Source organism: Triplophysa dalaica, chromosome 20, assembly GCF_015846415.1.
Source record: "Triplophysa dalaica isolate WHDGS20190420 chromosome 20, ASM1584641v1, whole genome shotgun sequence".
Classification (NCBI taxonomy): Eukaryota; Metazoa; Chordata; class Actinopteri; order Cypriniformes; family Nemacheilidae; genus Triplophysa; species Triplophysa dalaica.
In genome coordinates this window covers 14,627,775-14,645,810 of record NC_079561.1, presented here as the reverse complement: position 1 = coordinate 14,645,810, position 18,036 = coordinate 14,627,775, and the positions used below count along the sequence as shown (strand labels likewise).

Here is an 18,036-nt window from a genome sequence, read left to right as displayed (position 1 = left end):
TAACACATTGCATGAAATGTAATTTTCATGATCTAATGCTATTTACTCTTTAAGCCATAATGTGCAGCCTCAACACTCCCTTTCTGCAGGTTGCACTAAATGTACTAGACGCTGTATGCCACCCCTCACCAAATACTACACGAGGGCAGATTGCGATTGTGTGCAGAGACTGCACATTATTGCTGATATTATTAAAAATGACGTTCAGTTTTATGAAAATATCAAACGATTCACTTCACAAAACATGTCGCCAAGAGCAGCTTTTTGGAATTATGTGCTTTAGGAACTCTTAGACAGGTGGACTCCATAGACTCCCATTATATGAAGCAGAGAGGGCTGCGGATTTACCAAACAATCTTCTTTACGGTTCTACTCAAGAATAAAGGTCCCCTACATCTCGGCGGGCCTGAGGGTGAGTAAATAAACGACAAATTGGACTTTTTGGCGGAACTATCCCTTTAACAAACCCATAACTAGTTTCCCCCAATAAACTCTTAATTTGTTGCTTATTAATAGTTAGTAATGTAATTCTTAAGTTTAGGTATTGGGTAGGATTAGGGGTGTAGAGTATGGTCATGCAGAATATGTGCTTTATAAATCGTAATAAACAGCCAATACGCCAATAATAGGCATTCTAATAACAACTAGTTAAATAGTGAGAATTGTCCCCAATACTAAAGTGTTACCAAAAAAAAATGAATGGCCCGTGCTTAATCATTTAGTAGAAATATGCATTGTATTACAATAAAAAAGGTCAGTTTTGATTTTCACAGTTAAGTAGTTTAGCAATAAGGCATCCTAAATTGAAAAAAAATAAGGGCAACGCTTTAGATTAGGGCCCGCAATGTACCGCATAATTAAACAGGATTTACACCGTAACTAATGATAACAATAATGTTCCTCTAGAGTACATATCTGTAGATAAAGGCGAAACAATGTGTAAAGTTTGGGGAATAAAGAAAAAAGAAAAGAATATATTAGTGGTGGGCCGTTAACGGCGTTAACGCCGTTAACGCAGTGAGACTATTATCGCGCGTTAAAAAAAATGTCGCCGTTAATCTATTCTCAAAGTTGGGTTGGGAGCTGGGTCTATACTACGCAAGCTATGATGACTTTCACCTTGATATTTTAGCGCGGATGTATACCAGCTTAACTGCACTGTAAGGGGCGAGAACGAGATTTTTCAACTCGCGTGATTCGCGTCATTCGCGGAAGCAGAAGCCGCCTCATCATCTCATAACCAGGGCTTCATTCGCGCGATTCGCGCAGCAAGTAGGTCTATTGCCTCTTTGCATTAACACATAAATCACTCGCGCTTGACACGCCATTCGCGTTTGGTCTGAACACAACATAACGTTACTGTGAAATTACCGCATCAAACGTGACGTGCTAACATGGATGCAGCTATGAAGCCGCCGGGTTTGCTTCAGGGAATATTAATTTTTAAGAAGCTTCCCAATAGAAACATCGACAAGACTAAGGTTGTTTGCACCTTGTGCAATGCGGAATTGGTTTAAAAAAAACACTTTCTCTCAACAGGTAGTGGTCTAGCTTTGGTTGAAACCAGTAACTTTGTATTGAGATCTAATGTATTATGGCTCCTGTATGACATATCGCTTGTTGCTCCCTCACTCTTTGTAAATCGCTTTGGATAAAAGCGTCTGCTAAATGACTAAATGTAAATGTTCTGTAGGAGCTCTTCCAGTCTCAAGTACCACCTAAACGGAAATCATCCCTTAGCTAATGCGGAAGTAAACACAAGTTCATCTTATTGAACATAATTTAATTTTCATCACCAATTATCATAGTAGAACAGCTTTCTCAAGCAGTTTGTGATGCATTTTGGAAACAGGAGATGAGCCCCTGGTCTAATGCGCCACCTGGCTTGAGAAACCCGTTCTCAAAGACTTACTTTTAGTCATTATTTGGGTAGCACACATATTCTGAATGCCTTCGGCAGAATTCAAATGAGCCATTTTAATCTAGATTAATCTAGATTAATCTTGGAATTAATCTAGATTAATCTAGATTAAAAAAATTAATCTATGCCCACCCCTAGAATATATATATTTATGATGGATCTACATGCCATACAAACATCCAAATCAAACCGCTCTTGAAATAATTGATTAGACTCAAAAGATCAACATGGATTTTGCACATTTTACACATTAAAACTTGTAAAAATAACTCATAATAACTCATAATTCAAATAAATTATTTGTCAAAAAAATCCTAAAATCAATCAAATAAAAATGAATCCTAAAGTTAAAACTCAAAAGTCAAATTTACAGTTGAATGCATGCTTCATTCGTGCCCACAAAAACTGAACAGATAATTTCCCCTTATTTCATGTTTGCTACAATAGTAAAATAAGAACCCCATACTTGATTAATATCCACAGTAGGTTATGTATGGATACATTGTGATTACAAAAATGAAGGTGATTAGTGAAAGTGTATGTTCACGAAAAGATTGTTGTATAGCATATTGCAGGCATGCATACCATGTTATATTTAAATAGCTACCCCTTAGTTTTAAAATACTTACAATATAATTTTTACTAAATTTTCTGACTTTATTCCCCAAACCTTTATCTTGTTCCCCTTTATACACATGTGTACTGTAAAGCATAATAATTGTTACAATTAGTTAAGATGGAAATTCTGTTTAATTATGCGGAACATTGCAGGGCGTAATCTAAATCATTAACAAAATAAGTTTATATCGAATAAAAAAGTAATAGATAACGTTACATAGCTGATTAAAATGCATCATTTGTGAGCACATACATAAAGAACAAACATGAATTATAAACAAAACAAACACAAATGTTATTAACCATTTTACATTTTTTTTAATTCACTGACTCTCACTCATTTTTTAACTATATACATTAACTTTTTAACCAAAAATCGACTTTAATTTCCAATTGAGCTGAATTGTTGTTGAAACTGACATCAATGCATTTGTTCAAATGTAAACAGTACTGCGCAGTACTTCCTTTATTTACTGATTGTCTAGTTACTGTTTGTATTCTATACATGTTTCTCCCCTTGTTGTACCTCTATTGCAAGTTTTTTTAATTGTAACTGAATAAAGATAATACAGCAAAAACTGGGGTCACATTGCAATATCATTGCCCATTCAGTATCATCCCTTTAACAATTCAGTTCATTACTGCTTTGTGGCTCTTTAACTGCATTCTTTAATGTCATTATTTGTACCAGACATTTAAATGTGTAATCTTAGAAACATAATGACCATTGAAAAACAAACAAACAAACAATCAAACCTCTATACTAAACACTGGAATTTAACACACACATTATAGACTACAAATGTTCCTATGTTTATTCAAACATTGTACATAACAATCGTGCTTTCTCATATTACACCATTTAAATACATGTCCTATGTATAATTTGTTTTAGGCAGTGTTACAGTTAAAAATATACAAAACAATATAATTTCTTACGAGACATAAATTCTATTTCTTTTATAATCCTTTTTATAATGATCACTTATTTCCCATAACTTCCATAAGATATGTAATTCAGAGATCAAAATATTATTGCAGAAAACAGCAACTTCAACATTAGACAATGGAATACAGACATCCACGGTTACATGTTTCACACAATACAGTTTTACAATAAAGTTCCAGATAAAACTGCAGAAAATAATATTTTGTACAAAATTCACAGGACGAAGCCATTCACATTTATGTAGGTACTTTTCTCCTCGTAGTAAACATTTTTAAGAGGATCCAATGCTTTTCACACGTAGCTGCCTTTGATGCAAACTGTCGCCACATCATTGCTCTATCATTGGAGCAGTCTTGTGCTTTTGGGTGGCAAAAAGGGCCAAAAGACCCAAAATGTTTTTTTTTGTATATGCTACTAACTCGGGTGAATATGTAGTTTACTTCCCCAGAAAACATGGCACAATCAACTAGTGTAAACTATTTTTGGGACTCGTCAGAGTCTTTTTATTCAAATGATGGTCATGCAGATTCCTACTAATTTTAGTTTCTAAGAGGCTTGAAGCCCCGATATGCACTTAGGGTCAGAGACATATCTTAGAAAGGATTCTTTTGAGATATTCCTGAGGGGACGTGTAAACAGGACTATAGTATGTTGATGATAGTAAAAATGTTCACCCTGTGTTGTTTGTGTTTTTGTACCCTGTGCTTTACATACTACATACTGCCTGGCATAGATTCTTTTTTGCTTTAGTCTCTGATTTTGGTCCTTGGTCACAACATGAAAGTAGTAAAAGCATTCTGAAAAATAATTCTGCAAATGTTTCAGTCACATACAATAGTTTATCTGTTTCCCAATACTAACAGTCTCTCTTAACAAAAATACTAAACAACATAATGACGGGTCATCCGAGGGTTCTACAGATGAAAAAATTGTTGTGCCTCTTGGCACAGGGCTCGCTTGATACACCTTGGTTTTCTAAAATGACCCAGAATGTAACACCGACTTTCCCTTAGATGCTTTTGAATTCCCTCTGTGCTTTAGTCCCCAGTGCAACATAGAAACAGTGTACACCTCACAGATATCGTTTATGCATTGCAAAGCAGTGCACTGTCCGTAAATCTAACTCACAGTATAACCTTAGAGACATATACACATGATACATAGTATATAAGTCATTTTTTAACACTGACGCTTTTTATTTTGCATTTGGAAAACTTACAGGGTGTACGTTTTACAAATGCAAGTTCGTATAAATATGATCATTTTCTTCACTTTTGTGTTTAGCTTGATTATGTATGACTGTACCCAGGAGGTAGATGATTCTATAACTGTATAAACATGGAAGTCCTCTGTGTTGTTAATCTTTGATTGCTCTCGGCTGGGGTGAACCTCTACTGGTTTTAGACGTTGGCATCATTGCCAGGTACAGCTGAAGAAGAATTCTCAGCCGGCACCTGCGGCTGGGGTTGTGGCTGTGCTTGTTGTGGTGGTTGCTGGGGTGATTGTGGTTGCTGGGGAGATTTCAGCTGCAGTTGTGTCTGATCCGGTTGCTGTGGTGATTGCGTTTGCTGTGGTGAATGCGGTTGCTGCGGTGATTGCGGTTGCTGGGGCGATTGTGGTTGCTGGGGTGATTGTGGTTGCTGGGGCGATTGTGGTTGCTGGGGCGATTGCGGCTGTTGTGGTGATTGTGGTTGCTGGGGCGATTGCGGCTGCTGCGGTGATTGTGACAATGATTGCGGTTGCTGCGGTAACTGCTCTGGTTGCTGTAGCTGCTGTTGCTCTGGTCCATTCTCCTGTGTTCGCTTCACTGCTGCTGGGTGCAGCATGATTCTGATTCGCTGAAATAAAGCATTGGGTCCGGAACCAATGAACACATATATACGTCTCACATCATGTGTCCTAACAGCAACCTACATTGACCACATTTACATGCATATTTGTTGAGGTCGATATTCTGGATAAGCTTTTATATTGAAAGTATGCACATTCTTTTCTTGGCATTCTTTGTAAATATTAGAGATTGTGTAATGAATTGTTCTGCATTTTTGTCATTTAGGAACGTAATCAACTAATATAATTTAAGCAATGTACTTAGCAAAAAATACGAAACATCATTAATTGTATATTGTGGGACATGTGCTTGTGTATTTACTTAAATATTAACATTTGAACAAATTCTGGTTAATATAAGATTATTTTAACTTCAAATGAAACAAAACAAAATACGATTGAACGCATTAGAACCCATTATCATTTAACATTTTTGTCATCATTTTAAAGAACGATCAAATCCAGGCTAACAGTCACATGATCATTAAAATTAAGTTATTTTATTGTGTCCAACGGGTCTGCAAATCAGTCTGAAGTGGCAAGATTAATGTGAAGCAAGCTGGTTTTTAGTGAGGACTTGAACCGAGATCGACACATAGGATTTTATAACTAATGATGAAAAATGTGACTAGTAATGGTATTGCTCAAAAGCAGTTCACAATTTGTAAAGAAATCTATTGATATATTTAAACGTTTCATATGTTATTATGTTTATGGGACTTATTCTACTTGGTATAAATAGTTTTTTATATAAACATAAAAATACACTATTGGTGGTTTGTGTTAACATTATTAGAAACATGGATTAACAGGGAAAAAAGCACTCTGCCTCCCTTCAGCACACCACTGAATCATTCTCCTGTATACTGTACTTGTCATCATATTGTGAAACTAGGTCAATAGACGAGTCTTAAAATGCTATTATCAAAAGCTCTCTTTTCGCTGTTTTCGATGTGTTTGATCATGCCCAGATAAAAATGTGATAAAAAGTAAAAAAACGTAAATGTGACCCAAAATTTTACTGTTAGAGGCAAGACCCAGGATGGGAATTTTATGATCCAGAAAGAGATCGGACAATTGGTTTGTGTTGTTTACATGATATGGCAACAAACCAAATAGTAACGTATCATAATTAAACAAAAAAATTGATGTGCACATAAAAGTAGTCATTTTAAGGTATTTTCATGTTATTCAATTTTCAGCTATTCTTTCAGCTAAAAATACAATGTACTACAGAAGAGAAACAGCAATGATTTTATTTGATGAAGTTACCTCCTTATATGTGCCCTTCAGATTGAGGAACATGTAGACCATATAGCCGGGTATAAGAACCATTGAGGATAGAGCCATGAGCCATCCCACTCCCTGCCCCCATTTAGGGAACACATAGTTGTTCATGGTAAGAGGGACCATTTGCACAGCACTAAAGAGGAACACACCCTGCAGGAATAAACTCTGTTTAACGACACTGCACCTTTCACACAATTAAACCATCTGGTCCCATTTCCTAATTTTATAAACTAAATAAGTATTCATTAAACCTGTAACACTTTACAGTAAGGTTCCATTTGTTAACCTTATTAATAACATTAATTGACAATGAATTCTGACAATGAGTGCATTTATAGTGTAAATGATAATGTGCGGATTGGACGAGTGGATTATCAGCAGTTTTGGCACTTGTGCTCTATTGCTTTGGCTTGTCAGTCAGTATTGTTGACATCCCAGGTAACACAGAATGTACTGTATCTAGACCGGACCATAGCGATGTACCAAATAACGTTATTCAATGGAATTTATGATTCCCATATTTGTGGTGATGATGTATCATTGGTTGTTGTCGAGTTCTTACACGTACAAAAAGTATGAGCATATTAGCCCGGTTCTGTCAACTAGAGCGCTGCATTTCAGAACGAGGCCCGACTTTTTTATGTCCCTAGGGCCGGGCAATTTTCACATCATAGCTTACACGCGGATCGGGCATCGGGTCTGTTTTAGGAAAATACGTTAAATACGTAAAATACCTTAAAAATTTTATGACCAATCACAGCTCCCATAACTCATTTTACGCTAGCACACATCGATGCGTGATGCATGCACAGAGGTTCCAGCCATAGACCACATTCACTTCACGTGCAATGGAGAAGAAAAAGAGAAAAATTGCCAATGCCATGTTCTGTGGTGAAATTTAAATTTTTCACGGATTATATTATATTTATTTTGTATTTATTTGTTCATTATACGTTTGCTTTTCCACTACGATTGACAACCTGTGCCTCTCGGGTCATGGACGGGCTAGGGCCTATATTTGAGGCCTGTGCAGGTCGCTACTGTCAACCTTGCACTGGTTACCTATAAAGCATCGCATTAACTTTAAGATCTTGCCTATACCTATAAAGCTCTACATTGTTTAGCTCTCCAGTATTTGAGCGAACTTCTATTGTATTATAGTCCTTCATGTGCATTACGCTCTAAGCATCCTGTCAGTTGGTAATACCTAGAATTTCAAAATTCCTATCTAGCGCCTAAACTTTGGAATAGTCTTCCCTGCACAGGAGGCAGACACATTCTGTCAGTTAAAAACTCGACTAAAGATGGAAGTTTTTTAATCTTTCATTCACTTCACTTCAATAATATAAATCATCTGAGGGTTTAGGCAGCATTAGTTAGATCAACCGTGTAGTAGAGTAGAGGGGGCGAGACCGTGGTTCGAGTCTGGTGAGTAATTGTGAATTAATAACTTTATTAAATGTTTTGAATGTCTTCCGGTTCCCGCCTCCTTCCTTCCCTTTTAATGAAGATGTATTACATTGGTGCCGAAACCCGGGAGGAAGGAGAGACATGCTGTCGGAGAGTCCTCGCCGCCGAGTGGCCTCGCGGATCCAGAGAGTCAGTGGCTCCCCGAAGCGAAAGAGTACTCCGGCTGGTTGAGGAACGAGCGGCAGCATGTCAGGGAACCGGACTATAATTTTTTTTTTCTCTCTCCCCTCTCTCTTTCCGGTCGCTCCGAGGGCTCCCGTCTCCGTTGTCTTTGAATGTTTTGAATGTCTTCCGGGTCCCGCCTCCTTCCTTCCCTTTTAATGAAGATGTATTACAAACCGGAACCAGGAACACTTCCAACAACAACTGATGTACTTGTTGCATCAAAGAGTGCAGAGCAGTACTCTACTCTCAGCCAGTCTTGACACATTGTTCCAAAGTTACCACAGCGAGCAGGATGCAGTTCATGCCCTGACCTGATGGCAGAGCGGAGAATGGGAAGAGGCGACCTGACAAGAGCTAAGATGATAGAGCTGGATAAAGATGTATGTGGTGACTATTTACCTTATTAGTAAGTTTATTTATTTTTATTTAGCCTTGTTGTGCAAGCACTGTCGCTTGTGCAGAGGCAGCAGCTTTTGCCAGAGGGGGACTGGAATTCGGTGGTTGGGTCTGGGTTCTCGTGAGTTTTTTTTTCTCAATTTGAGTTTTGGGTTCCTCACCACCATTTGCATACTGTTTTGCACTATTTTATCTGGCCGGGTGGGCTGCTTTAGAATTCAAATTTTAAAGTTTTACATAATTACTATTGCATATAGGAATTTATAGTCTGTTTAATATTTGACTTGTGTTTCTCTCTTCTTTATCTTCAAAGTGTGCATTCACTGTGTGTCGCAACAACGTTTCTGAGGCGCGATGAGTACTTCCTGGCAAACTGTTAGGTTTTCCAATTTAATTTAAACACATATTGTCCCTTACAATGTAGAGGATGACATATCACGTCGCTACAAAGTTTCCCATGAGATTAATTCTCAACGTTATTTGAAGATGCGGCCACAAAAAAGTGGCGTGCACAGGGGAGGGCGGGGCCAGGGGGGGCCGGGGGCACAGTGCAGCCTAACAAGAGCTCAGATGATAGAGCTGGATAAAGGACGCGGCAACTTGACATGATTTTTCTACAACACTTCAAATGCTATTAGATTGTTAATGATAAACTTAAATCTATAATTTACCTTATTCGTAAAATGTTTTTTATTTTATTTAGCCTTGTTGTGCAAGCACTGTTGAGTTTGTGCAGAGGCAGCAGCTTTTGCCAGAAGGGAACTGGAATCCCCTGGTTGGGCCTGGGTTCTTCTGAGGTTTTTTTTCTCGATTGGAGTTTTGGGTTCCTCGCCACCGTTTGCATATTGTTTGCACTATTTGCCTGGCCGGGGGGGCTGCTTTAGAATTTAGACATAATTAATATTGCATTTAAAAATTATAGTCCGTTTAATATTTGACCTGTGGTTCTCTCTCCTATGTGTGCTTTCACTGTGCATGTGTGCGAGTGTGTTTGCGTGTGTGCGGCTATGTCAATGTGTGTAAGTATGTATGCATATTGTGTGTGTGGAGCATTTGTATGTCTGTCTTCTGTTGTTTTCACCTTTTTCTTGTTTTTACAGGTATATGCCTTTAGTTGTTTTTCTTGTATTCAATGTGTCTCATGTAAAGCTGCTTTGTAACAATGAAAATTGTAAAAAGCGCTATATAAATAAAGTTGAGTTGAGTTGAGAAATGCAATTCTTATTAGTAAAATCCATAATTTTTTATATCAACAATTAACTTTTTACTAGAATTGTATTTATTTTCAACAATCACATTATTGATATCAAGAATAACATTGTCACTATTCATATATCATCATATATTGTTGTAATTTTGTGTGCTGATCAGACATTGCAGCAAGGTATAATGTTGAACACAGGACCCTGAGAGGCAGAAGCACTCTCAGAGTCCCGATAAGTTTAACTGATGGCATGGTGACATGAAATTACTGGCGTGTCATTTTTTCTCTCAGCCACTGGGTGCCGCCCGCTGCTAAATGCCGCTATGGGTGGCTGCCCACGTCGCACCTACCTAAAACTTGCCCAGCAGAGGTCTTTGCACACCACTGCCACAACGTTTTTGTGGCTCTGGCCAGAATCCGCAAAAACTGAACTTTTCCAAGATGTCACACGGTCACAAAGTAATGTCACACTGACCAAATGAAGACTAACTGGCGACGTCTTCACAATGTTATGTGTTTGCTGGGATGCAACTTGGTTAATGTGCGCAAAATGCTCGACCAAATGCAAAAATATGCTTTCATTGCTGTCATTCAGAGGCGTGGGCCAATGGATGGGCCTGACGGGCATAGTTCCACCCATAATGATGAACAGATTAATTATACATAATAATTTATTATTTTTAAGAGTAAAATACATATATACATAATATTTGTCACTTATTTTTAATCTAATTACAAACATGCTTATAAGGTCTTAAATCAGAAATACATAAATGTGTTCGTAATACTAAATAATTTGCTGTTAGGCGATTAGAAGTTGATAGTGTTTGGGAGTTTAGTCATTTTAGTACTTAAATGTTTATTATTATTATTTTAACACTGTAAATTAACACGTTGTAGGTATTTGATGGGATGTGTGTTTTATGAATATTGTACATAATCACTCAGTTATAACATTGCTAGTTTAAAAGTCACCACTTGCCACTGATTTGTGTCACTAAACCGGTGTTTTCATCAAGGTGGGCATCACATCATCAAAACTCACATCATTAGTTTTACATTTTTCACACTGTCCAAACTGCAAGTTGAGGTTTGTACATACAATATATTACAGTAAAAACACAAACAATAAAGGTGGTTACTCACGCCAACAACTAGAGGGGTGAAAAAAACCCAGCACAGTTTCCACCAAAGGCATGGCTTGTATCCAATCATCTCTTGGATGTTATCATAAAACTTGTTCACTCCTAAAATAGAAGGGAATAACATTCTTGTGATAAGCTCTAATGGTCCTGTCTATTCACACTTTAGTGTTACAACGACAGTATACAACGAATACACTGATTCATCAATCGATGTAGACCAGCAGTAAGAATATGTTGAGGAATAAAAGGGTTAAGGAACTAAAAAGCCAAATCACAGGCAACCAGTAATTTTGCTGTTGTATTGCATGAAACTGTCTTCTTACGAAACAATTTTGAATTTTTTGGAAACTGCACATAATTTTTTCACATATGCGTCTTACAATGATTTTAGTCTAAATGTCTTTTGGTATATATAATATATACCTTTTGGGAGTAGGCTATTTTTGTACTTTGTCCTTACATTACTCATTGACACTAGGCATGTAAAAATATGGCATTCACAGTGTGATCATAGACACACATACACGAATATAGATTATTATGTATTACATAAACAATTTAAGAATGCAACATTTACAAAAAAATTATACATTAAATGTAAGCATGCAGCATGATTCATGAGCAATGAATCTTGAGCAAAACACTGTCTTGCCTAATGGTCCCACAGCACAAAAGAGATCCTATGCGACAGACAGAATCAGTCAGACAAGCAACAACTGATCCCAGTCAAGAAGGCGGTAAGGCAGTGGTTATGTAGCAATCCCAAGTGAAAGAAATAGCAGAGCCTGTATAGCTGTATAGACTTTTCAAATCGTACTATTTTAACATCTGCTTTGTGCCAGGATGCCAGAACAGGTGGGGGAAAGCAAAGGGCAAATAATTGAATTATATTCCTATAGATCCCTAATCCCGGATAGATGATTAAATGGTTAACTGCATGAAAACATGCTAACCAACACATGTCACAGCTATCTCTTCCTCTCTGTCGTTATGCTGCCAAATCCTAAACAAGACACATGAGAGCAGCACTCGCCTAGTCCAGCTGTGCAGTCACAGTGGGCACCTTACACAACCCCATCTTGTCTGACCACTACCCATGGCTTCAATAGCGCTCATTCAGTTTTTTGGGGAATGTTTAACATGCAAGATCAGTGATATAGATATGCTGGCTACCTACAAACAAATTTAGGGATCTGTTATGTTTATTCTATTTAGTTTTGCTATGCACAGGTCTATGTCTTCTTAATTAAAGTGCGCAGTTAACTCTGTTGCCTTGAAACTCATTTCATATTCGCTCCCGGCTGTCCTTGCCTGCCAACACATGTCACCGCCATTTAATTATCTATTCTAAACAGAATAGTTCACGTGACTGCCAGATCTCTATATACTGTGTGTTAGGTACTAAATAAAGAAAACAATCTGGACTCACATACCAGTCCTAAATCCAGTTTGTGACATCAAAACCTCATGTCTAATTTTAAAAATCCTATATAGAAGTATATATACTATATATGTATTTTCAAGACTTACCATAGCACCAAGAGATTGAAATACACTCGAAGAAGACCAAGAATAGCAGACACATTCCACTGGCTGAGTAATAATCAAAAAGCTTGAACACGTAGAGACCGCCCTATCACAAGAAATACACAATCAAATGAATGTTCCAGTCTTTGCTAAAATATCAACTCCATACACTCATTTTTCAGAATGTGTAAGTAAAACCTATACTCCACCTGTGTGATATTTGACAGACCAATGGCGTAGGACACAACGCAGACACATGCGATGAAGATCTCCCTCCTCTTTCTGAGCACATGGGGAAACTCGTCCACAAGAGCAGTAATGAAGCCCTCCACCGTACAGAACTGCAATCCAACAAAAAATGTCTTATTGCATTTACATGGAAAATGTTGTATGTTTGAAAAGACCTGCTTCAATGAATGACATAATGATACACTTGGTTTTGTTCACTTTGGATCCATCATTTTTAGTAAGATTTTATTCTCTTTTTTAACAGTAAACTGGTTTATACAGTACACAGAAAATGCAGGGTTGTTCCAACCCATTGTTTAGTAAAATATAGGCAAAAAAAACTGTTGAGTTATAAATGAACCTATGCTGGGTTCTTGTTATTCAACCATGGGTTGGGCACAGCTCATTGTCCATAAACCCCCGACAAACTTGAGCAGCTGTAATCAAGGCTTTTAGATGGATCATACAATTGCAATTTAACAGTAAACAGTCCGAGTTCATATTTGTAAAAATGATAATTGCCCTCTTACATTTACATTTAGGCATTTGGCAGATGCTTTTATCCAAAGTGATTACATTGCTTTATCCTATACATTTTACATAGGTATTTGCAATCCCCTGGAATCAAACCCACAACCTTGCGTTTACCACTGAGCTACAGGAAAGCTTTAAGAGCTTAGCTTAGATTAAACTATTGAAATGGACAAAACAATAAATCTTTAAAGGAGTAACTCTATCGAGGCAAATTTTGAAGTGAACTACTCCTTTAAGGTATAAGAAAAAATATTTAGCAAAAAGGCAAAAAAAGCAAAAAGGCAGGTTTATTCTAAAATACAGAAAGCTTTGAAAAACATTAACTACAATTCTAACTGTAATATTTTGATCCTACCATGTAGTACTACATTTCGTTACACTGTACCTGTATATGTGTAATGACAATAAAGTTGAATCTAATCTAATCTAATCTAGTAAAATGTCGTACCCCTTTTCCTGGACCATGACTCCGTAAGCTTTTCATGTGTGTCATATGTTATTTTCATGTGTGTCATATGTTATCTTCTCAAAACTGAAGTTAACTTTACACTGCATAATTTTAAAACATCACTTCTCGCCACTGCTGTAATTTTAACAGTTTTGAAAGTGCCTAATCAAATCTGATTTTAGAGCTGGAAAAAAATATTACACAATGAAATGATGTTGGTTAAAACAAACTATACAATGTTGTTGAAAACTAAGGTTGAGAATCAGTTTGGCCCTACAGAACATTTACTAGAAGCTGAATGTCGGCTCATGAAAGACCATCATTTTGACAAAAAAAAGATATTTAAAAGGCAGAAGCCGGCTTCAAAGGACACGACTGGACAGAAGGGAAACTAAACAGCAGACCACCAATGCAATCAAATTTGAAGATTGCGTCTGTTTCTAGGTCAGATCTTGAATATGTTATTTCTTACCTGACTGTCGATTCCCAACATGAGCAGCATGGAGAAGAAGAGAATAGCCCACAGTGGTGAGACGGGTAACTGCGTCACAGCTTCTGGATAGGCCAAAAATGCTAAACCAGGACCTGTGAGAAATAAAGAACATTATTAAACAATGACCTCGTCGTTACAGTTTTTTGAACTTCATGTTTTGAAATAAAATTCTAATTTATGTTTGTATTAATATGATGTTATAAAACATCACTACCTTAAGTGAAGTTTAACACTGGGGTGTTCAATGTCTACATACGATTGCAATATTATGATTATGTAATATGAATTAATTACCTGATGCAGCTACATCAGCTATTGATCTCTTTGTCACGTGTGCCATGAAGCCCACGATAGAGAAAATCACAAATCCAGCAAACATGCTAGTGAATGAATTTATGCAGCACACAATGATGGAGTCCCTGCAGGTCCAGAAAACAACACTTTTGTTATCAACTCACCTGACTCTTCTCTTAAGACAAATGTTGGATTATAAAAGTGATCTATAGCCAAATACCAAAGCAACTGTAATTGGAGCTCTATGGATGCAATTTTCTTTGCATTCATATGCTAAAATGTCAAGTCTGATATTGGCCACATAATCACATTCAAACAATTTTCTGTGGGTATTATTTATGTGTTCTGGTGAACACTGTTTAAAACAAAAAAAGAGAATTAATCTAGGTTAAAATACGATGAGTTCTTTATACCTGTACACATTGTTATGGAATGGGTTGTAGCTGCCAAGAGCAATAAGGGAGCCCAGACCCAAACCGTACGAGAAGAAAATCTGTGTTGCAGCATCCAGCCAAACCTGCGATTTGAAGAGAAATGAACCTATTCAGCGGCTAGTCTGGGTTCAACTGAGCGATTGTGAATGACTAAATCTGTAAAATCACCTCCGACTCCTTTAGCTTCTCAAAATTTGGAGTGATATAGAACAAGATTCCTTCACGAGCCCCAGGCAGAGTCACCCCACGGATGAACAGAATGAACAGCATGATGTATGGATAGGTGGCAGAGAAGTACACAACCTGCAAACACATTGATTTCTTTACTCTGATTACTTTTTCCCCACTATATTCAAGTTGAGAATGAACATATTCCAGCCAGAAGCCTTCAAGACAGGCCAGCATAAAAAAACCTCTCACCTTTCCAGTCCAGCTCACTCCTTTCCAAATACAGAAGTACACAAGGACCCAGGCAATGGCCAGCGTTATAGCGAGTGGCACACGAATCTCACCAGGTTTTTCTAAGCCATCGGTCATTTGATGCACATTGCGTCTATATGAGCACATCATGCGACACAATCACTCAACACAAGAAGATGTATAGTATGTATTCACATGCACAGAGGTCAAGGACGGTCATGCGCAAGCTATGTTTCTAAAATCTTACTCCCAAAACTCCTTGACAGCACTGGTTAGATTTGCAGTGTCTACTATGCTGTAGTTGGTATAGCATCTGTCTGTGTTCCAGGGATTGTTACAAGATTTCCATGGAAGCTCCTAGAATGAGTAGAACAAATGCTTTACATTCTCTTTTTCTCTTTAAAGATATATAAAAACAGAGGAGACCGGATGCTTACAGAAGTAAAGGAGTTGTATAGGTAGTACAGGGCCCAGGCAATGATCACAACGTAGTAAATGTTCAGCCAGAATGACAAAACTGCAGCCGCAAGACCAACACCTGTAATTGCCATATACCCTGTGTTACAACTACTAGCACAAAACCAAAGAAAAACACTGTGGCATTGCAAAAGTCTTTTATAAGCTGGACACTGTGCTCGATGTGGAAGCTCTATGAGTCTTTACAAATAAAGAGAGACAACTCAAGTATGTACCACATGTCACCAAACACTCCGCACTTCTAGAAAGCCATAGCAGAATTAAGAGATGAGAGCAGACGAAAAAACATGCTGGAAACAGTAATCGTATACCTTTGAACATTGGAGCCAGTTTCCAAACCCCAAGGCCGCCAATCGACGTGTACTGTCCGAGCGCGCATTCAAGGAAAAACAGAGGAACTCCCGCAAAAATGAGCGTCAAAAAGTACGGGATTAAGAAAGCACCTGAAATTACAGAAACTCGTGAAAACTACCCAACAATTTTGCTCTGCAAAAGCACACACTCACATGCAACACAGCAAATCACAGTCAGTTCGCAAAGCTGCAGCTTGCTCTTACCTCCACCGTTTTTCCCGCACAGGTAAGGAAATCTCCACACGTTGCCCAGTCCGATGGCGTAGCCTACACATGACAGCAGGAAATCAAATTTCCCACCCCAAGTTTCCCTCACCGGAATGTCTTTCTTCTTCTCCTCTGATTTGTCGTCCTCAGGTTTGGTTTTGTCGTTCGTAATGATCTCGTTTAGTTCCGTCACAACTTGTCCGTCGGCGTTTTTGGTATTATTTGTCGCCATGTCTCTGATTTCAGCACCAGTCCGCGAAGACAACAGCAGAGCTCCACAACACCCGCTCGAACCCGAGATCGCTTCAGTTAACCTGAAAACACCCAACCAAACCGTGTTTTTCTTCCGTTAAGGCAGACGGCTGTTTGAATAGCAAGTCGACACACGCACACAGACCTGTCGTCTTAAATTGAGACTGAGCTGTCTGTCATCACTTTCGTGATACGTGTCAATTTACACGTATAAATATTTTTTTCGATCCTGCGACCATTCAGCCTCATTGATATAAATGCTTTCATAATATGCTTTTGTAATGCAAAGATATATAATTAAAATAAAGATTTTTTGCCACATTGAATTTACAATGCAACACGAAGTTTTCGTTACTATAAATAATTATTGCAATTTTTTTTAATGAATCATGTAGCAAAAATAATATTTTTATTATTTTTATTTTATTAGTATACGCAAAGAGGTTTATTCGTTTTTATTCGATTATTTTGCAGCAAACAAACGATGCTTTCTTTTAAAATTGTAAATAAACATATAAGATGAGGGCGAGCTCTCCTGCCTTTTCCGATTTGTCTCCAAATATTGCCAAATCCTCGAACCAACATTTCAATATTTTTCACCTACTTACAGTGAATTTGAATCCCCTGGCAAAGGGAATTTTCCCTTGTGTGGTGAAGTGAGGTATCCGTAGATTCCTTTCCAAGTTGTAAACTTCCAGTATGAGCAATGTGTCCAAAGAGTGTTGTGTCCATGTAAAGCGGTCTTGCCGGAGCTGTCCACGGGCGAGTGGTTCTGAATCCACCGAGCACAGACTGTCTGCGATTAGCTGCTCCTCAACATCTCCAGAGCGTCAATGTCATGTGAAAGTCAACACCCCCCACCACACACGCACACACAGATACACTCCTTCAGGTCAGCCAAAAAGCTTTTACACACTACGCACAGTAAATTCAACGCACCCTTCTGACTCAAAACAAAAACTAACACTTTATTTTGTAATTCAATTCCAAGTCCATTTAAATCTTCAAAATGTTTACATGGAATTCACGTTTCATGGATTATGACTCATATACGTTTACCACTGCAGTCATTCAAAGGAACACATCCAATGGAAGACTCACAGTTTCCAGACCCTGCCCATGCACTATAACCAAATATTATCACTTAAATAAGGCCGTGGAGCAAGTGGGAGCACTGAATCCTCCTCCTGGTGTGGGCAGACAAACATCATTCTTCATCTTTCACTCATGCCACTTCACCGGTATACAGCATTATGAATGAAGTGACACTATATCTGCAGTTAGAAGGGTGAAAGTAGAGCAGTCCTGTAAGTACACATACAGTATATGTGGTAAATGAATGATTTTCAATCATCCAAAAATAACATCCCCTTAACACATC

At 37.9% G+C, this 18,036-nt stretch overlaps 1 protein-coding gene across 1 annotated transcript; it reads right to left on the bottom strand.

Moving 5' to 3' along the window:
• Window positions 1–2,687: 2,687 nt before the first annotated feature.
• On the bottom strand, window positions 2,688–17,483 carry slc6a1a (solute carrier family 6 member 1a). Its single transcript, XM_056732957.1, has 15 exons — window positions 17,264–17,483; window positions 16,401–16,717; window positions 16,155–16,286; window positions 15,804–15,904; window positions 15,614–15,723; window positions 15,367–15,499; window positions 15,115–15,249; window positions 14,926–15,029; window positions 14,513–14,637; window positions 14,198–14,310; window positions 12,725–12,856; window positions 12,519–12,621; window positions 10,990–11,090; window positions 6,591–6,758; window positions 2,688–5,326 (listed from the first exon to the last, which is right to left on the bottom strand). The coding sequence occupies exons 2-15, from the start codon at window positions 16,633–16,635 to the stop codon at window positions 4,889–4,891; spliced, it is 2,130 nt and encodes a 709-aa protein (XP_056588935.1). The 5' UTR covers window positions 16,636–16,717; window positions 17,264–17,483; the 3' UTR covers window positions 2,688–4,888.
• Window positions 17,484–18,036: the final 553 nt, after the last annotated feature.